The following is a 21,686-nucleotide window of genomic DNA, read 5'->3' as shown; positions in this document are numbered from 1 at the left end:
GTTTATATATCCATCTGTTTAAAACGCTAATATTTGTTCTGGTATAATATTGCTTCATTCCTAGCAAAATGAATTTAAGCTATGTAATTGTCAAGTGCTTTTATGTTTTTATTTTTAGGAATTTCTACCTAATCTCAAAGGAGATGATAATTAGAATGAGATGGTCTGCTTTGCCCCCTTGCTGAAGGTAGTGACTTCACAGACCGTTACTAGTTGCTAAATTAGAGAAATAATTCGTTTCCACTTTAGATGTTGTTTTTTAAATAATTTCTCAGAAAAGGCAATACCTTTTGAGGCAAGTTTCTGTCCTACCACACTGAACATTTGTAACACTGATGTTTTGTGTATTTTTCAGGATTGGGACGGCTGCTCTGGCGGTTCAGGTTGTAGGCAGTAACTGGCCCAAGCCTCACTATACTTTGCTGATTACAGGCCTGTGCCGTTTCCAGATTGTACAGGTCTTAAAAGAGAATCCATATCCTGTTGCTGAAGTGGAACAGTTGGACCGGCTTGAGGAATTTCCCAACACCTGTAAAACTAGGGAGGAACTAGGAGAACTATCAGAACAGTTTTACAAATATGCAGTACAAGTGAGTTGCTTTTATTTTTTTCCTTAAAACCGCATTTTCTCCAGTTCCTTTCCTGCCCTAAGATATGATGAATCTGTTGAATGTGAAGTTTTAGGGCAGCGTATGTTTAAATGACTTAGTAATATAATATATTGGTTTCACTTTGCTTTTGTCTAAGAGTGTACCTACGACATTCTAGGAAAAATGAGCCAACTCTTTCTAAAATTTTTCCGAAGAGTCTTTCTAGAGCTTTCCTTATAACTTCCAGTGTCTCCAAACCAGATAGTTGTAACCTAAATAGTATTAAAAACTAAAATATTGAACAAAAGTCATATGTCACAAGAGTTACCTAGGTAGCAAATTACGCAAGTTATGTTGGTTCAGAAGTCAAGGTCACACTGAGAATGGCAGTAACTTTGGAGGGTTAGGTCTACAGTAGACTGATTTCAAAGATGGTTAAAGCCTTGATTAAAGCCTAGAATGCTGGGAGAGAAGCACATATGAGGCATGCATTAAATATTTGACTTCTTAATTCTAGGTTTAAGGTTTTTTTTAACTCTAGATTGACTAGAAATCTTCTCCCCTCACCCCATTTTGTTTGAAACTTTATCAAAATATATTGTAAAATCGAGTCTTCTACTTTCTGTTGATGCAGTCCAGTGACTGTAACTAGATCTGTGAGGATCAGGCGGTGTCTAAAGGTCTCAATTGTTGAAACGTGTAAGGCAAGTATTCACACCCTTTGTATCTGTACCTGATGTGGCATTTGAAGCAACACACTTCTAGTGTCGTAAATAATAGGGAAATAGAGAACTTAGAGCTGTAACTTCTGTGGGGAAGGACCTACTCTGAACGAAGAAACTTCATGTTGAGAACTGGAATAACTGACTATGCCATTGAAGAAGGAGATAGAGGGAGAATCAGAATTTTCTTTTTTTCCTGGGTAATACTCCTGGGTCTTTGTTCTTCTATTGACACAGCTTCATAGAGATTGCACTTTGCTTTTTACTTCTCCCCACTTTGAATCAAAAGAGAAATTTTAGACATGTGAAGAATTATAATGACATGAAAGGAATCTTTAGAGAGAAACATCACCATAATTTCACTACTATCATGCATTTAGTTTAACTTTTGGCTTGTCTTCTGATCTGTCCAGTTCAGTCTTATGTTTTTTTGTTTTCCTATCCGTGTCTACTTTTCATATTAAGTATCTTTATAAATTTCATTGAGTTGGGCTATCAGAATTTTTCTCTTTCCTCTTTTTAGACATTGAAGTTGTTTCTCCAGTTAATACTTTTCTGTCATTTCCTTCTTTATTTCCTTGCATAGCCCTCATCAATAGACTTCTTCAATAGCTTCCTGACTAATCCGTTTCTGGTTTCTTTTCTCTGACTCATCCTGTTCACTGAGCCTTTCTAAAGAAGTTCTGGGCCTTCCTCTCCCCTGAGAAAAAGACTTTAATGGTGATAGGATAAAGTTAAACTTTCTTAGGACAATATTAAGGCCCTTCCCAACTCTGTTAAATTCCATTTGTACCCATTGTTTTAGTCACGCTGTCCATCAGCTTCACATCTTGTTGTTTCATGTCCCAGTGATTTTGTCCCTTCTGTTTTCTCTGCTGGGAGTGGTCTTCCTTCTCTCAGTTTTCAGATTTATGCTTTCCCAACTCCTGTGGGCTGTTAGTGCTCCTTTCCTGCACTCCCACAGTCCTTTAAACACCCTTTTTAATATGATACTCACCACGTATTGAAATTTACCTTATACTTCTGTTTCCTCTACTGAACTTGAATTCATCCCTGCTTTAACCACCCCTTACCGAGCAGTATGTTGTGTCTGTCAAGTAGTTTGTGCTCAGTAAGTGCTTGGAGAACAAGTTTTAACTGTTTTATTTTCTTAGGATGAATTCTTAGGAGAAAGAGTCTTTAAATTTTATTATCTACTGCTCCCACCTAAATGGCTTCATCATGACTGCGCTTTCATTCCCTTGACTTTAGGCAGGCAATGGATAGATTCCTAAATTACAGTGCCTTCAGAGAGGCTTGATTAGTACTGGCATCAGAAATCTTTTTAGAGTGACTAAATGAGGCACATCATTTGTGAATTAGTCAGTATGGGCTAAGCTTTGCTATTATAAGTACTCCAGAATCTCAGCATACTTTATAGCAAAAGTGTATTTCTTATTCATGCTTTGTATGTAAAACTAGAGAGAGTGCTTATCTACCTGTTAGAGTCACTTAGGGACTCAAGAGGATTAGAGATTCATCTCAAAACATGTATTTGTTACTGCTGAGGCTAGAAAAGGAAATATGGTAAGGCTAAATGATTTTTAATGCTTCTGCCCAGAAGAAACTGTTACTTCTCTTGTTTCATGGATCCAGCAAGGCTCATAGCCCCATTTGTATTCAGAGGAGGTGAGAAAGAACAGTCCCGCTATGTGCCCAGAAGAAAAGGAGAACTTTTGTCAACAAACCCAGTGATTATTATAGTTACTAAAAGCTTGCTTTTAACTTAATGTGTCCTAACTCCAGGATATACCCTGGATGTTGTTTGTATAAAAATCATTCACAGTCAGTGCTCAGATTCTCATTAATCCATTGTTCTACTAAAACACTATTTTTCTTTTCTTTTTTTTTTATAATTTTTTTTAAGATTTTATTTATTTATTTGACAGACAGAGATCACAAGTAGACAGAGAGGCAGGCAGAGAGAGAGAGCCCGATGCGGGGCTCGATCCCACGACCCTGGGATCATGACCTGAGCCAAAGGCAGAGGCTTTAACCCACTGAGCCACCCAGGTGCCCTAAAACACTGTTTTTCAACTACTCATTGGTTAGCATAATAGCATTGACTCTATTAAATTTCCTGAATTTGGTAATTTCACTGTGATTATGTAAGAGAATACCTTTGTTCTTAAGAACAAGGGTCAGGATGTCTGCCACTTACTCTAAAGTGTTCAGCTATAACTGTGGGTGTGTGTGTGCACGCTTGTTTAGAAAAAGCAAATGTGGCAGAATGTTAATAACTGGTGAATTTAGGGGAAAAAAGAATAGGAGTTTATTATACTATTGCAACTTTTCCATGAATTTTAATTTTTTTCAAAATAAGATCATAAATTTACAGAGCCTTTTAAACATTCATATTATCCACATTTGAGCCATTTCTGCTTTTCAATTCTGATTGATATTTTGAATGTTCATCTCTTTTCCTCTGAGGCATGTAAAATGCCTGGGCTGTGGTAATCAGTGATCTTTCAGAAATAAATACTCTGAGGCCCAAACATTAAACCTATATAGCAATCTGTCTTTTGCATTTACAAATAATGCCGATTTCATTAAAAAGACTTCTTTTTTCTTGTAGTTGGTTGAAATGTTAGATATGTCTGTCCCTGCAGTTGCTAAATTGAGACGCCTTTTAGATAGCCTTCCAAGGGAAGCTTTACCAGACATTCTGACTTCAATTATCCGAACAAGCAACAAAGAAAAGCTCCAGGTACAGTATTCCCTTCTGAAATAAAGAGTTGTTTTGTTAGTTTTTATTCAAAATAATAAATTTTGACCTTCAGTAAGAGATACTAGAGATGCATAAAAGTAGTTAAAATGCTCTTACACTGAAATTGACTTTTTTTTTTTTTAATTTATTTGACAGAAAGAGAGACATCACAAGTAGGCAGAGAGGCAGGCAGAGGGGGAGGGGGAAGCAGGCTCCCCACAGAGCGGAGAGCCCGATGTGGGGCTTGATCCCAGGACCCTGAGATCAAGATCTGAGCCGAGGGCAGAGGCTTAACCCACTGAGCCACCCAGGCACCCCTGAAATTGACTATTAAAAGCAATTGCTTTACATTTTTGTTTGCTCCAGCAGCTCTTTTATTCACATTATCAGCATTAGTAGTTTGTCAGTTTATGGAAAGTTAAAGTGGAAAATTATTTTAAAAATAATATTTAACTCAAAAAATAAATATATTTTGTCCATTTTTTAAACATGTGGAGCTGTGACCTTTTGTGTATGGCCTGCTTTATTAGAATTCTTCATGATGTTTCTTACATAAAGCATACCTATGATGCATTATCTATGATTTTCAGTTTCTATTTCTTGGAAGTGAAATGAGTTGTAAAGACTGAAAAATGTAGAATCTTAGATTTGCATGTATTTTTCTCAAAATTGTACTTTTTCTTACATACTAATTTTTATAGTGTTTTTAAGCAGTCTGCTTTATTGAATCTTCATAGAACATATAAATTAGTTTTCATTGAAACCTTTATCAGTTTAATACTTTTATTACAATTATGTAGGAAATCTAACAAATTACAATAACGAGTGCATCTAACAGAAAGGTGTATAAACACCTTACTCTAAACACAAGAGTGCAGCTCAACTGGTAGGAGCACAAGAGTGCAGGAGTACCAGAGGGTAAGCTGGCTGTGGGCATCCACAGGGACGTTTGAAAGAATGGAAGGCAGTAGTTACTCCAATCATTAGTGGTGGTTGGTTAAAAGTGCTATTCTTTGATGAATGTAAGAATTTAATATTTTGAACCTAGAAATTTTTAGGCCTAATATGTAGGCACATTCTGGATTTAAGAGAATAATTCACAGAAAGAGTTGACATTAAATGTGTGTTTTGTTCTTGCTGTTGGAACAATACACATGGCTTCATTTTTAAATGAAAGGTCAAGATGGTCTTTTTCTTTTTTAGGATTCTGGTGATTTCATATAATTAATCTGGTTGTATTGGCCATAACGTAGCTGTGACTATTGATAGTTGTCTTTTTTACTTAACAATTTAAGTCATGACTCTGACTGCCTTGTTTTGGGAGCATGTGTTTCAGAGTGATTCTACTAACTGACTCATGTTCCCTTAGATTTTAGATGCTGTGAGTCTAGAGGAACGGTTCAAGATGACCATACCGCTGCTCGTCAGACAAATTGAAGGCCTGAAATTGCTTCAGAAAACCAGAAAACACAAGCAAGATGATGATAAGCGGGTAAATATTTCTTTCAGTCACTTCTTTACGTTTGCAGTTGTTTTTATGTGATATGAGATTCAGTTTTTTTGAAGTAAAAGAAAAAAAGGAAAGGAACAAAGCAAAAACTTCATTGTCTCTTATCACTCAAGTTACTGATAAAATTCTGAATTTGGTATGTTTTTCTAGTCCTTTTCCATGTCTGGATCTTTCTTTTTTAAAAAACATGGTAATATTTTCTCATTTTTTGTTCTTGGTAATTTTTGGTTCATCATTAAAAGAGATAATTTACTAAGCAATTTCTCTTTGCCATACATTGTGTGTTGCTTCCAGTGTTTTCTGTATTTTAAAAATTAACAACTGTGATGAATGTCTTTGAAAATAATTGAAGTTATTCAATTACTTCAATTATTAAGTTACTCAATAACAATAGTTATTCAATTATTCAATTAGATATACACTAATTGAATATCTCATGTTTCCTTTTTATTGTATATCTCATGTTTCCTTTTTTAAAAGTTTTTATTTAAATTTCATTTAGTTAACATACAGTGTAATATTAGTTTCAGGTATACAATACTTTAAGGTATTCAACACTTCCACACATCACCCAGTGTTCATCACAACAGGTGCTTCCACTCCTAAATCCCTATCACCTGTTTCATTCAGCCCCCTCCCCCCGCCCCTGTAACCATCAGTTTGTTCTCTGTAGTTAAGAGTCTGTTTCTTGGTTTGCCTTTGTTTTTTTTCTCCCCTTTCCTCGGTGATTTTGTTTCCTAAATTCCACATATGAGTGAAATGACATAATATTGTCTTTCTCTGGCTGACTTATTTCACTTACCATTATTCTCTCTCGCTCCACCGGTCATTGCCAGTGGCAAGATTTCATTCTTTTATTTATTTATTTATTTTTTTGGTAGCTGAGTAATGTTCCAGTATATGTGTGTGTGTTTATTTATACCACAATTTCTTTATCCATTCATCAATCAATGGATACTTGGGCTGTTTTCATAATTGGCTGTTGTAAATAATGCTGCTATAAACACCAGGATGCACGTATCCCTTTGAATTAGTATTCTTGTATTCTTTGGGCAAATACCTAGTAGTGTAATTGCTAGATCATAAGATAGTTCTATTTTTAACTTTCTGCACAACCTCCATACTGTTTTCTGCAGTGGCTGTACCAGTTGCATTCCCACCAATAGTGCCAATAGTCCTTTTTCTCCACATCCTCACCAATACTTGTTGTTTCTTGAGTTTTTTATTTTAGTCTTTCTAACAGGCGTGAGGTGATCTCATTATAGTTTTGATTTGTATTTCCCTGACAGTCAGTGAAGTTGAGCACCTTTTCGTGTGTCTGTTGGCCATCTGAATGTCTTCTTTGAAAAATGTCTATTCATGTCTTCTCATGTTTTAATTGGATTGTTTTTTGGGTGTTGAGTTTTATAAGTTTTTTATGTATTTCAAATACCAACCATTTACCAGATATGTCATTTACAAATATCTTCTCCCCTTCCGTAGGTTGCCTTTTAGTTTTGTTGATTGTTTCCTTCATTGTGCAGGAAATTTTTTTATCTTGCTGTAGTAGTTTATTGTTGCTTTTGTTTACCTTGCCTCAGGAACCATATCTAGGAAGAAGTTGCTACAGCGGATGTCAAAGAGGTTACTGCCTATGTTCTCTTCTAGGATTTTTAAGGTTCTCGTCTCACATTTAGATCTTTAATCCATTTTGAATTTATTTTTGTGCACGGTATAAGAAAGTAGTCCAGTTTCATTCTTTTGCATTGTTCTGTCTGTCTGGTTTTCCCAATACCATTTGTTGAAGAGACTGTCTTTTTCTTATTGGTTATTCTTCCCTGCCTTTTCAAAGATTAATTGACCATATCATTATTGGTTCATTTCTGGGTTTTCTGTTCTGTTCCGTTATCTATGTCCCTGTTTTTGTGCCAGTACCATACTGATTTGATCATTACAGCTTTGTAATATAACTTGAAGTCCCAAATTGTGATGCCTCCAGCTTTGCTTTGCTTTTCCAAGATTGCTTTGGCTATTCCGGGTCATTTGTGGCTCCATACAGATTTACAATTGTTTGTTCTAGCTCAGTGAAAAAAAAAATGCTATTGGTATTTTGATAGGAATTGCATTAAATGTGTAGATTGCTTTGGGTGGTATAGATATTTCTTTTTTTAAGATTTTATTTATTTATTAGACACAGAGAGAGAGATCACAAGTAGGCAGAGAGGCAGACAGAGAGAGGGGGAAGCAGGCCCCCCGCTGAGCAGAGAGCTGGATGCGGGCTTGATCCCAGGACCCTGAGATCATGAACTGAGCCGAAGGCAGAGGCTTAACCCACTGAGCCCCCGAGGTGCCCCAGGTGGTATAGATATTTTAACAACATTTGTTCTTCCAATCAATGAGAATGGAATGTCTTTCTGTTTCTTTGTGTCATCTTCAGTTCCTTTCATTGGTGTTTTATAGTTTTCAGAGTACAGGTCTTTCAAGTCTTTGGTTAAGTTTATTCCTAGGTACCTTAATGGTTTTTGGTATAGTAGTAAGTGGAATTGACTCCTTAATTTCTCCTCCTGCTGATTCTTAATTTCTCTTTCTGCTGCTTCATTATTGGTGTGTAGAAATGCAACAGATTTTTGTACATTGATTTTGTATCTTGTGACTTTACTGAATTCTTTATCATTTATCAGTTCTAGCAGTTTTTTGGTGGAGTCTTTAAGGTTTTCTGTATATAGTATGGTGTCATCTGCAGATAATGAAAATTTTACTTCTTCCTTGCTAGTTTGGATGCCTTTTCTTTCTGTGTCTGCTGTGGCTAGGACTTCCAGTACTATGTTGAATAAAAGTGTAAGAGTGAACATCCTTGTCTTATTCTTGACCCAAGAGGAGAAACTCTCCATTTTTCCCCATTGAGGATGATGTTAGCTGTGGGTTTTTCATATATGGACTTGATTGTGTTGAGGTATGGTCCCTCTAAACCTACTTTGTTGAAGGTTTTTATCATGAGTGGATGTTGTATTTTGACAAACACTTTTTCTGCATCTATTGAAATGTTCTTTTTTTTTTTTTTTAATGTAGTATTAAGAACATACTACAAAATTGTTTCCTAAAAGGACTGTGGCACTATGCTGTGCCATAATTTAGCTGACTTTTTTGTTTTTAACTTTAAAAAAATTTTTATTTTCATTTACTCCAACTCTGCTCATCTTTTTCTGTCTTCTAAGCTTAGAGTCCTGTATCCTCCAGTGATTTGGTAAATAGGCACTTTCAGTTTACCTTAAGCTGACTTTTAAAAGGCATTTAACTCTTTAATCCATATGTAATTTATTTTGCCCTAAAGTGAAGATAGCAGTTATATTTTGTCCCAAACAGCTTTTTATTTAACTCAGCACTATTACAAATAATTCTTCACTTCCCCATTGATTTGTGATACCTTCATTATCCTATATTACATTTATATGGGGTCTGTCTGAAGTCTCCCTTGAGCTATCAATTTTACTCTTGTTATGTGTGGGCAGAGTTAAGATCAGGAACATACTTTTGATTTGGGCAAGAGTTGAAATGACAGGCCTCTGAAGGCTATTAGAAAGTAAGTGGAAGGTTCAGAATAATGTTAGAGATTTGATGGTCATCAACATAGAAGTGTTCCTTCGTCAAAGAGAATACATTGTAGAAAGAAAAGAGCAAGGTGAAGGATTCCTCACCACTGGGACTAAGGAAGGAGCATCAAAGCAGGGTGGAGGAGAATGACAGAGACAGAAGTAGCCTGTCTGGTGTTTCTGTTTCAGGACATGATTCTGTTTCAAGCAAACAGCAGAAATGAGAATTACTTCTGATTTGAGATCAGATCATTAATTTAGTTGTACCTTTTGTGCAGAAAGACAAAAGCAAGGCGTACACTGTGTTGGGAGGCACAGAAAACTGCCAGCTGTTATCAACAAAATACTCCTGCTTAAATAGAAAGGTGTTCAAAATCATTTCAGAAAATGATCAAATAGGCAATAGTTATGAAAATGTAGGAATCAGAGGATAATATTTGGAGTTAAGCCTAGAACTTTCTCTGCCTATTCCTTGAGAGTTGAAAAGCACTCTTTAGTAGCTCGGAGAAAAAGATTGTATAAAAGATTACTTATGTCTCAATAATGAAATAATTGATGTGCTTTTTAAAACTCTCATTTGAAAATTTTTTTAGTTTCAGTTTTCCATACTTCAAACTATTTATTTTTTCTGCCAGTGAGTTATGTAGATAAAGGTATAGTTTCACTATTTCTGTTTCTATAAAATTGCTTTTTTATTTACTGCATTATGTCTTTAAGTTTTTATATTTGAATGTATTAAATAGATAACAATAATAGTTTAAAAAAATAAATAGCCATGCTTTTAAATGAAGTACCTGTCATTTTGCTCTAGTGATTGCTGGTGTTGATTCATGATATTGTTGAGTTGAGAATTTCAGAAGAGCACTTTGAAAGTTTTAAAATATGATAGAGAAGTTGTGGAGAAAGAGAACACAAAGCCATTTGAGTTGGCAGAGGATGGTTGTTGGATTTCAGAGAGCAGTTTCAACATAATGGAGACAAAAGCCAAAATATGAAGTACAGATTATTTAAGTACTTAAGGAGGAAAGGGAAGTGGTGGTCAAAGCCACTTGCTGGAAAAGCAGAACATCAGAAAAAGGAAAGTAAAGAGTCAAGAGTGTGTAGTTAACTGAAAGGGACCTAGGTAAGATGAAATATTTTGAAAGGACGAAGACTTTTCTGTGTGTTGGAGATAAACGAGAATACAGTCAATGGTAGAAACATTAAAGATGTTAGAAATTTTATAAGAGGGAAAGTGGAATTTATTCTGCTGGCAGTTACTAAGTAGTAATATAATGAAGAAAGTAGTGGCTGCAGTAGTAGCTCAAAGAAAGATAGTCCTAGATGTTTTCATTATTTTTAGAGCCAGTTCTTGAATTTTTTTCTCATTTTGTAGTATAAGCACATAGTAAAGTAATGTCCACTTTATGTTGGTCCACTTTTGAAATTCTGCTGCTTCTATATGTGCTTGTGCTTCTTAGTTATCATTTTGAACGTAGTTCCTAAAGATGCAGACTCTATGAAAGTGTTATTCAGCACCAATTATAACCTTGCGTGTGACTAGGTACCTCATTTCCAATTTATCTTGACACACCGTTTTACTCTTCTACTTTCTATTTTAGGTTGTAGCAATACGTCCTATTAGGAGGATTACACACATCCCAGGAGCCTTAGAAGATGATGATGAGGATGAAGACAATGATGACATTGTCATGCTAGAGAGAAAAATACGAACATCCAGTATGCCAGAGCAGGCCCATAAGGTCTGTGTTAAAGAGATAAAAAGGTAAATTGATGCTAAAAAGAAACTATCCACTCATTGGTATTTTCATTTTGCATATTAATGTTAGAAAATTAATTACTCATGGAAACTTGAGTCTTCTTTGGATCACAAATTGAAAGCTGAGTTGTTTTATGTTCTTTAACCTTTCTCCTTATGGTTAATGTAGATATAGACCACTCTATTCATTTTATCTTTCCAATGTCAATTTTTACCTTTCATGGCTTTCCAAATTCTCAGATTATAGCTGTGATCTGTGGAATCTTCAGATTATCCCTCTTCATTCCTCAAGCAGAATCTGATTTTAAAACTCTCTTAATACTGCTGAATTAACACCAGTGTCCCAACTCTTTTTCTCAGTTGCTGTGTATAAGTGATGCAGTTCTTCCACCTATAGTGTACTGTCAAACATGATCACTCTTGTTAACTGCCTTTTTATTGTCTTAATGAATAGGTTGTACTTTGTTTAGACACAGTGTTTGTTCACCTATCATGTTCTTCACATGTCACTTTTTTCTTCTTTAGAAAAAAAGATTGTAAACTCTAGAGGGCAGGGACTGTCAGTTTCTCTTTGTATACGGTAAAGTACACAGAAACCTTGATGACAGCATAGGGTATATGGATAATCTCAGGGTCAAATAGAAAACCAGTATTTTCTTTCTGTACTTGACACAGTATAACTATGTTGCATTTTCTTTTATTAGTGAATTATATGAACCTAAGTGAATGCTCAGTAACTAAATACTTGACTTTCTCAGGCTCACAGTTAAGGATGTGAGTTGCAGTTCAGGAATACTTTATATTGACTGGCATTAATTAATGTAGAATATCTGTTGTGGGCAGAACACTGTTAAACACTGCCTTTATTATGGGAGTTGCATTTTTAATTAAATATCTGATATAAGCTTGCTTTGATGAGCTGATTTCATCTCTGATACAAAAAATATATAATTATTGTGTTATGCATGGTTAAGCACTTAAATCTTACTGTGATAGGTATATCAATGGATAAATGTGACTTGAGACTCCCACTGTGAGATACTGATACTGGTAAGGTCATATTTCAAGGATAGAATTAGATACAGTGTTTCATCCCCCACCTCTGCACCCCCCCCCCCCCAGTTTGCAGGTATCTGTTTAATTTTTTTTCCATAAGTACATTACAAAACAAAATAACCAGATTTTTAAAAAAAAATCCAGATTTTTAAAATCAAATATGCACAGTATATCTGACCCCAGAAAGGCAGATGCGGGATTTTTGTGTTTTTAGGGAATTCTTCTATGTTGTGGAACATTTTTGCTATGTATTCTTTCCCCACAGACTCAAAAAAATGCCTCAGTCAATGCCAGAATATGCTCTGACTAGAAATTATTTAGAACTTATGGTGGAACTTCCTTGGAACAAAAGTACAACTGGTAAGCCAACAAAATAACACCTTTTTACAGTCTGAATGTTACTTAGAAAGCTCATGATTCTGTTGAAATACTCACCACTTATTATCTTACTGTTACTGTAGTTCTGACATAAAGTATTTAGATGTTGAACTTGTATCATCTAGGTCTTGGGACCAAACAGGAAAAGAAGGTGCTACATGAAAGTACCTTTTGCCTGATTTTGGAGAAAATAGGATTTTCTGTAATTCTTGATGTGTTTCCTAATATCAGTATTCAGTCAATGATGAACATTAATATTTAAAGAAATAGTTATATATAGCTGTAAATGGAGCAGTTGTACCATTTCAAAGTTTTTCTCATACAAAAGCCTATCCAGTGAGTTTAACTTATGTCCTTCAGTAAAACTTTTCTCTTTCCTATGGATTTGCTCTTTTCTCTTGGGATGAGACATACACCATTGACTCTCATAGTTCTTAGAACCATTTATTTGCACTTGTTTCTGTTATTGGACAGGCTAGTATTACAGGTTGGTATTACACACAAGGTTTACTGAGTTCAACAGTGGATTGATTGCCTGAACTGCTGCTGGCATAGGAGTATCCATATGGTTGACTTTTGAAAATTTAAAGATATATTATCCTGGCTAGTAAAATCCCTACATTTAAGAAAATGCTAGAGATTTTTTTAAAATGTTTCCTCTAAAGCACACATTTATGTCCCACAAATGTGCCATACAAACCAGATTTCCAGATGTTGAATTTTTAATATTGAAAAATACTTTCCTATTAACCTACAGAGGACCATCCTTTCCACTACTGAGAACTTAAAAAAAATTGTTTTTGCCTCCTAGAATGAAGCACATTCTTGTTAAATTAACTATGGTGGGACAATGTTAAGGTTAAAATAGCTCCTCTTTTTTTTTTCCTTAAACAGTGTTATACATCAAATTTATTTTTAAGAGAATACATAATCCAGATTAAATATAAATCTTGTTGAGCCCTTATGTGATTTAGCAGGTTCTAAATTCCATGGAAAATGACCATATAGTCCCTGAATGTAATAAAACTAAGAAAATAATAAAATAAATAATAAAGTAATAAAACAATAAATAAATCTTACTTAATATACTATTTGTATTATACAAGTTATTATTAAGTAAGATATTATTTATAATAATGATAAGGTATTTTGAAAATACAATTAATTGCAAGAACCTTTCTTGGGGGGGAGCTGGGGAACTAAAGGAGCACTGTATTTGGACTTTGCCATTTTTAATCTATAAACATTTAATTTTACCTTAAAGGAATATGTGATTTCATATGCTACAAAGTTTTTTCAATAAGAATCTCAGGAGGAACAGCCTAATGCATTAACTTGAATCTAGTTTGATCATTTCTTCCTCCTCCCAGTTTCTTTACATTGAACACTAATTTGAATGTATTAATCTTTTCTGCTTCTAATGTATATGCTACATTTTTTCTTGACACTTTCTGTCCTAAAGCAGCAACATTAAATTTTCTTTTTTTCCAAATCACAGTTTTAGATAACCATTTATCAGGTGTATATAGAGGATAGTGTGGTTTTAGAAATGCTGTTTGGTATATGCTGTCTGTTATCTTTGTTTTTTTGTTTTGTTTTTATTTAGATTTGTATTTTATTTATTTGTATTTTATTTAGATTCAATTAGCCAATTTAATATCATTAGTTTCAGATGTAGTGTTCAGTAAGTCATCAGTTGTGTATAATACCCAGGGCTTATCATATCACGTTCCTTCCTTAATGCCCATCACCCAATTATCTCATTCCCCCAACCACCTCCCCTCTAACAACCCTCAGTTTGTTTCCTATAGTTGAGGGAGTCTCTCATGGTTTGTCTCCCTCTCCGATGACTTCCTATTCAGTTTTTCCTCCCTTCCCTTATGATCCTTTGTGCTGTTTCTTATATTCCACATATGAGTGAAACCATATGGTAATTTTCTTTCTCTGGTTGACTTATTTCGCTCAAAATAATACCCTCCAGTTCCATCCATGTCGATGTAAATGTATGTATTCATCCTTTCTGATGGCTGAGTAGTGTTCCTGTGTGTGTATGTATGATATATACACACATACCACGTCTTCCTTATCCATTCATCTGTTGATGGACATCTCAGCTCTTTCCACAGTTGGGCTATTATGGACATTGCTGCTATAAACATTGGGGTACAGGTGCCCCTTTAGGTGAATACATTTATATCTTTGGGGAAATATCTAGTAGTGCAGTTGCTGGGTCTTAGGGTAGCTCTATTTTTAACTTCTTGAGAAATCTCCATGCTTTTTCCAGAGTGGCTGCACCAGGTTGCATTCCCACCCACAGTATAAGAAGGTTCCCCTTTCTCCACATCCTTGCCAACATTTGTTGTTTCCTGTCTTGTTAATTTTAGCCATTCTGACTGGTGTGAGGTGGTATCTGATTGTGGTTTTGATTTGTATTTCCCTGATATTGAGTGATATGAGCACTTTTTCATGTGTTTGTTGGCCATTTGGTTGTCTTCTTTGGAGAAATGTCTTTTCATGTCTTCCCCCATTTCTTGACTGGATTATTTGTTTTTTTGGATGTTGAGTTTGATAAGTTCTTTGTAGATCTTGGATCCTAGCCCTTTATCTGATACTTCACTTGCAAATATCTTCTCCCATTCTGTAGGTTGCCTTTTTGTTTTTTGTTTTGTTGACTGTTTCTTTTGCTGTGCAGAAGCTTTTTATCTTGATGAAGTCCCAATAGTTCATTTTTGCTTTTGTTTTCCTTGCCTTTGGAGACTTGTCTAGCATGAAGTTGCTGCAGCCAAGGTTGAAGAGGTTGCTACCTCTGTTGTCCTCAAGGATTTTGATGGATTCCTGTCTTACATTTAGGTCGTTTGTCCATTTTGAGTTTATCTTTGTATATGCTGTAAGAAAATGGTCCAATTTCATTCTACATGTGTCTGTCCAGTTTTTCCCAGTACCATTTATTGAAGAGACTCTCCTTTTTCCATTGGATCTTCTTTACTGCTTTGTTGAAGATTAGTTGACCATAGACTTGAAGGTCCATTTCTAGGCTCTCTATTCTGTTTCATTGATCTGTGTGTCTGTTTTTATGCCAGTACCACACTATCTTGATGATTACAGCTTTGTAATAGAGCTTGAAGTCTGACATTGTGATGCCACCAGCTTTGGTTTTCTTTTTCAACATTCCTCTGGCTATTTGGGGTCTTTTCTGGTTCCATACAAATTTTAGGATTATTTTTTCCAGCTCTGTGAAAAATTTTGATGACATTTTGATAGGGATTGCATTGAATATGTACATTGCTCTGGGTAGCATAGCATAGATACTTTAACAATATTTATTCTTCCAGTCCATGAGCATGGAATGTTTTTCCATTTCTTTTCATCTTCCTCAAATTTTTACATGAGTGTTCTGTAGTTTTCTGAATACAGATCCTTTACCTCTTTGGTTGGGTTTCTTCCTAGGTATCTTATGTTTTTTTTGTTTTTGTTTTGTTTTGTTTTTTTAAAGATTTTATTTATTCATTTGACAGACAGAGATCACAAGTAGGCAGAGAGGCAGGCAGAGAGAGGAGGAAGCAGGCTCCCTGCTGAGCAGAGAGTCCGATGTGGGGCTCGATCCCCGGACCCTAGGATCATGACCTGAGCCGAAGGCAGAGGCCTTAACCCACTGAGCCACCCAGGTGCCCCTATCTTATGGTTTTTGATATAATTGTAAATAGGAGTGATTCCTTAATTTCTCTGTCTTCTTTCTCATTAGTGTGTAGAAATAAAACTGATTTCTGTGCATTGATTTTATGTCCTACCACATTGCTGAATTCCTGTGTGAGTTTTAGCAATTTTGGGGTGGAGTCTTTTGGATTTTCCACAGAAAGTATGTCTGAGAAGTGTGAGAGTTTGACTTCTTTGCTAATTTGAGTGCCTTGTATTTCTTTTTCTTGTCTGATTACTGAGGCTAGGACTTCTGGTACTATGTTGAACAACAGTGAGTGGTGAGAGTGGGCATCCCTGTCGTGTTCCTTGGGGAAACTTAGGGGAAGAGCTCTCAGGTTTTCCATGTTAAAAATTATATTTTCTGTGGACTTTTCTTACATGGCTTTTATGATACTGAGGTATGTCCCCTCCATCCCTACACTGTGAAGAGTTTTAATCAAGAAAGATGTATATTTTGTCAGATGCTTTTTCTGTTTCTGTTGAGAGGATCATATAGTTCTGGTCCTTTCTTTTATTAATGTGATATATTACGTTTATTGATTAGCTAATATTGAACCACACTTGCAGCCCAGGAATAAATCCCACTTGGTCGTGGTGAATAATCCTTTTAATGTACTGTTGGACCCTATTGGCTAGTTTTTTGGAGAGAATTTTGGCATCCGTTTTCATCAGGGATATTGGCCTATAATTCTCTTTTTTGGTGGGATCTTTGTCTGGTTTTGGGATCAAGGTAATGCTAGCCCCATAGAATGAGTTTGGAAGTTTCCTTTCATTTCTGTACTGGAAACAGTTTCAGAAGCATAAGTATTAGTTATTCTTTAAATGTTTGGTGCAATTCCCCTGGGAAGCCATCCAGCCCTGAACTCTTGTGTGTTAGGGTTAGGGTTAGGTACATTTTTGATTACTGCTTCAATTTCCTTGCTGGTTATGGTCTGTTCAGATTTTCTGTTTCTTCCTGGTTTGGTTTTGCTAGTTTATATGTTTCTAGGAATGCATCCATTTCTTCCAGATTGCCTAATTTGTTGGCATTAGTTACTCATAATGTGTTTTTAAAATTGTATTTCCTTGCTGTTGGTTGTGATCTCTCCTCTTTCATTCATGATTTTATTAATTTGGGTCCTTTCTCTTTCTCTCCTTCTCTTTTTTTTTGGTAAGTTTCACTAGGGGGTTTATTGATCTTATTAATTCTTTCAGAGAATCAGCTTCTAGTTTTGTTTATCTGTTCTGCTGTTCTTCTAGCTTCTATTTCCTTGATTTCTGCTCTAATCTGTACTGTTTCTCCTCTTCTGTTTGGTTTAGGCTTTATTTGCTGTTCTTTCTCGAGCTCCTTTAGGTGTAAGGTTAGCTTGTATATTTGAGACCTTGTTTCTTGAGAGAGGCTTGTATTGCTACATGCTTCCCTCTTGGGGGAATATATCCCCTATATCCCAAAGGTTTTGAACAGCTCTGTTTTCATTTTCATTAGTTTCAATGAGTTTTTTAAATTCTTCTTTAATTTCCTGGCTGACCCATTCATTCCTTAGTAGCATGCTCTTTAACTTCAAGTATTTGCATTCTTTCTTAAATTTCCTCTGCTGTTTGAGTTCTAGTTTTAAAGCATTGTGGTCTGACAGTATGCAGGGAATAATCCCAGTCTTTTGTTATTGGTTGAGACCTGATTTGTGACACGGGACATGATCCCTTCTGGAGAAAGTTCCATGTGCACTCAAGAAGAATGTGTATTCTGTTGCTTTAGAATAGAATGCTCTGTATATATATGTGAAGTCCATCTGGTCCAGTGTTTCATTCAAAGCCCTTGTTTCCTTGTTAATCTTCTGCTTAGATGATCTCTCCATTGCTGTGAGTGGGGTGTTGAAGTCCCCTCCTATTATTGTATTATTTTTGTGTTTCTTTAATTTGGTTATTAATGGTTGATATAATAGGCTGCTCCAAAGTTAGGTGCATAAATATTTATAACTGTTAAATCTTCTTGTTGGGTAGACCCTTTAAGTATGATATAGTGTCCCTCTTCATCTCTTACTACAATCTCTAGTTTAAAATCTAATTTGTCTGATATGAGGATTGCTACCCCAGCTTTCTTTTGAGGTCCATTAGCATGGTAAATGGTTTTCCACCCCCTCACTTTCAACCTGGAGACATCTTTGTGTCTAAAATAGTCTCTTGCGGACAGCAGCATATTGATGCCTACATTTTTATCCAGTCTGATGCCCTGTGTCTTTTGATTGGAGCATTTAGCCCATTTACATTCAGAGTTAACTATTGAAAGGTATGAATTTAGTGTCATTGTCTTGCCTGTAGAGTCCCTGTTTCTGTATATTGTCTCTGTTTCTTTCTAGTTTATGTTACTCTTGGGGTCTCTCTTTGCTTTACAGAATCCCCCTTAATATTCCTTGCAGGGCTGGCTTGGTGGTCACATATTCTTTCAGTTTCTGTTTGTCCTGGAAGCTCTTTTATATCTCCTTCCATTCTGAATCACAGCCTTGCTGGATATAGTATTCTTGGCTGGATGTTTTTCTCATTTAGTGCCAGTCCTTTGTGACCTGCCAAAACTCTGTGTATAGGTCTGCTGCCAGTCAAATGTTCCTACCCTTGTAGGTTAAGGAGTTCTTGTCTCGAGCTGCTTTCACTTTTCTCTTTATCTGTGAAATTTACAAGCATCACTATTATATGTTGGGGTGTTTATCTATTTTTATCAAATTTTGAGGGTGGTTCTCTGTACCTCCTGGACTTGAATGCCTTTTTCCTTCTCCAGAATAGGGAAATTTTCAGCCATGACTCACTCAGATATACCTTCTGGCCCTCTCTCTTTCTTCTTCCTCTGGGACACCAATAATGCCAATATTGTTTAGCTTTATGATATCACTTGATTTCTCAAAGCCTCCCCTCGTAGTCCATTAGCTCTCTTTCTCTCTTTTCCTCAAATTCCTTCCTTTTTCCATCATTTTGTCTTCTCTGTCACTCTGTCTCCTGCCTTATTTACCATACCTGTTAGAGCATCCATTTTAGACTGCATCTCAGTTAAAGCATCTTTAATTTCAGCCTGATTAGATTTTATTTCTGCATGAAGAGATTCTCTAGTGTCTTTTATGCTTTCTTCAAGCTCAGCTGGTAACATTATAATTATTATCCTGAATTCTATCTCCAACTTTTTACTTATATCCATATTGATTAGGTGTGTGGCAGAGAGTATTATCTCTGGTTCTTTTGTTATGAATTCCTCCTTCTAGTCATTTTGCCCAGAGAAGAATGGATGGACAAGAGAACATATCAAAATTATCAACCACGACCCAAGCAAAATACACACTAGACAAAGCTGAAGAAGTCAGAAACCAAAACAGAAAGGGAAAAAAAAGAAAAGGGAAAAAAGAGAGAATATAATCTCCCAGGTGGACAAAATAGGGTGGTCCACTTCGTCCTAGGTGTATTTTGGTCTGTTTGTTAGAAGACACTAATGCCAAAATTATAAAGAAAGCAAAACTTTTATATACACAAAAATAAAATTGAATTTAGTGAAAGGAAGCTGAAAAGTAAGACTATATCTATAAAATATAAATGTAAAAATGAAAGTTAAAAAAAGACTTAAAAACAAAGAGTTGATTAAAATAAGAAACTAGTTGAAAAGGAAAAAGAGAAAAGAAAAGAAAAATTTCAAACTGAAAGATTAAAGAATCATGAGAAAAAACCCCTTGAATTCTATGTACTGTTTTCCCCTGGCTTTTTGCAGTTCTCTGTGCTCTATAAACTTGGTATTCTGATGTTCCAGCTGGTCTTCTGGGTGGGGGTGGGGGGGTCTGCTGCACTGATTTCTCAGGTGTCTTTTCCTGCGGGTGCTGTACCACCCTTTGCCAGAGGTCCAGGCTCAGTGTAAGCTACTTAAGTTTGCTCCATGTGGCTTTTGCTCCCTGAAGGCTCTCTGCACCACTTTAGAGGATGAAAATAAAAATGGTGGTACCCTAATTTCCAGCCTCAGAGCTAAAAGATCACAGCCCCTTCTCTTCAGTAAACCCTCAGGGAAAAGTGTCTGTGCTTTTGTGTATGCCACACTCTGCAGACTCCTGCAGTGTACAACTGCACTGATCCTCCTGGGGGAGGGAAGAGGGTTGCTGTGGGCCTGCCACTTGCAGGGCCCACAAATGGAGATTGGCTGCCCACTCGTGCCATGGTTTGTGGTTTATGGCAAACCAAGCTGAGAGTGTGCTCCCAGACTTGCTGACCATAGCCAGTTTCCCCACTCCAGTGCTTGGAAACTCTGCTGGCTCAGGCACCCCCTTTCTTTCTGGCCCCGGGGATCCTGAGACCACACTGCCCCACCTAGGATTCTTCTCCGCTTCGCCACCTGAGCACCTTTCAGGCAGGAATGTCCCTGATGGGAGCAGACTTCTAAAAGTCCCAATTTTTCACTCTGGGGCTGTATCACTTTCCAGTAGCCTGCTTAGAGTTCCTCCATCCCCACGCCATTTATCTTCAGATATATCCCTTCATATTCACTTCTCTGCACTGCCTACCTTGCAAAAATTGGTCGCTTTTCTATTTGTAGAATTCCTCAACTCTTTTCTTACATCCCAGGTTGAATTCACGGGTGTTCAGAATGATTTGATAGGGGTCCAGCTGAATTCAAGAGACCAGATGAGATGAGATCCCATACTCTTCTACCATGTTGCCTCCTTCCTCAAAGTAACTCCTTTTTAATTAGTTTTTTTTTGGAAAGGATCACCGAACACATTTTTTTAAATTTATTTGTTTATTTGGGAGAGCATGCATGCATGCACAGGCAGAGGGAGAGGCAGAGGGAGAGTGAGAGAATCCTAAGCAGACTCCCTGTTGAGCACAGGGCCCAATGTGGGACTGAATCCCACAACCCTCAGATCATGACCTGAGCCAAAATCAGGAGTCAGACCCTTAACTGGGTGAGCCACCCAGGCGTCCCAGGATCATCTTCACACATTTTAAATGTACATGGCTAGGTAGTACTAAGATGAAATTGGCCTGATCATCTTCCTTTTGTTTTGACAACCCTTAGATTTCATTCCTCTTACAGTTCTTAGGCTCTTATTGTGGAAAGCAGGTACGTTCTAAGTTATGCTAATTATTCTTCAATGATGCTCTATAAATTTGCATTCATCCCATTCTCTAGATTTTAGTTTGTTTTTAAGTTTTTCTCTCTGTTTGAATGTTTGTGTATAAAATTAAAAGGCTAATTCACATTTTGTTTTCTCTTAAATTCTGAGAATCTAAGTTTTCATTAGATTAAATTAGGTTGCACTGATGAACTATAGAAGCAGTTGTTCAGAAGCAATACATTTTTTTTGCTTTATTTGCTTTATTTTCCAGCTTTATTTTGGTATAATTGATAAACAGTAAACTGTACATACATAATACATATACTTTGACGAGTTTTAACATGTATATCTATAATACCATTACCATAAGATAGCGAACATAACCATCACCTCCTAAATTTTCTCATGCTTCTCTGTAATCCCTACCTCCCATCTTTCCCTCCGAATCCCCAACCTCTATAGATTAGTTCATATTTTCAAAAATGTTATAAAAGGGAATGATGTAGTATGTACTCCTTTTTTTCAGCATAATTAGAGGTTTGTCCATGTTGCTACATAGATTAGTAATTTGTTTATCCATTTACCTATTGATGGGTATAT

General features: G+C 36.2%; 1 protein-coding gene across 1 annotated transcript in view; it reads left to right on the top strand.

The window, feature by feature from the left end:
• LONP2 (lon peptidase 2, peroxisomal) overlaps nt 1-21,686 on the top strand; it is a 120,016-nt gene that overhangs the window by 6,662 nt on the left and 91,668 nt on the right. Inside the window, exons 2-6 of the mRNA XM_080828152.1 lie at nt 356-590; nt 3,927-4,058; nt 5,428-5,550; nt 10,739-10,902; nt 12,218-12,312. Of these exons, the coding sequence (XP_080684278.1) occupies nt 356-590; nt 3,927-4,058; nt 5,428-5,550; nt 10,739-10,902; nt 12,218-12,312 (749 nt within the window). The remainder of the gene's footprint in view (nt 1-355; nt 591-3,926; nt 4,059-5,427; nt 5,551-10,738; nt 10,903-12,217; nt 12,313-21,686) is intronic.

This window comes from Martes martes, assembly GCF_963455335.1.
Source record: "Martes martes genome assembly, chromosome: 17".
Lineage (NCBI taxonomy): Eukaryota > Metazoa > Chordata > Mammalia > Carnivora > Mustelidae > Martes > Martes martes.
This window is presented reverse-complemented; position numbering and strand designations above follow the sequence as displayed.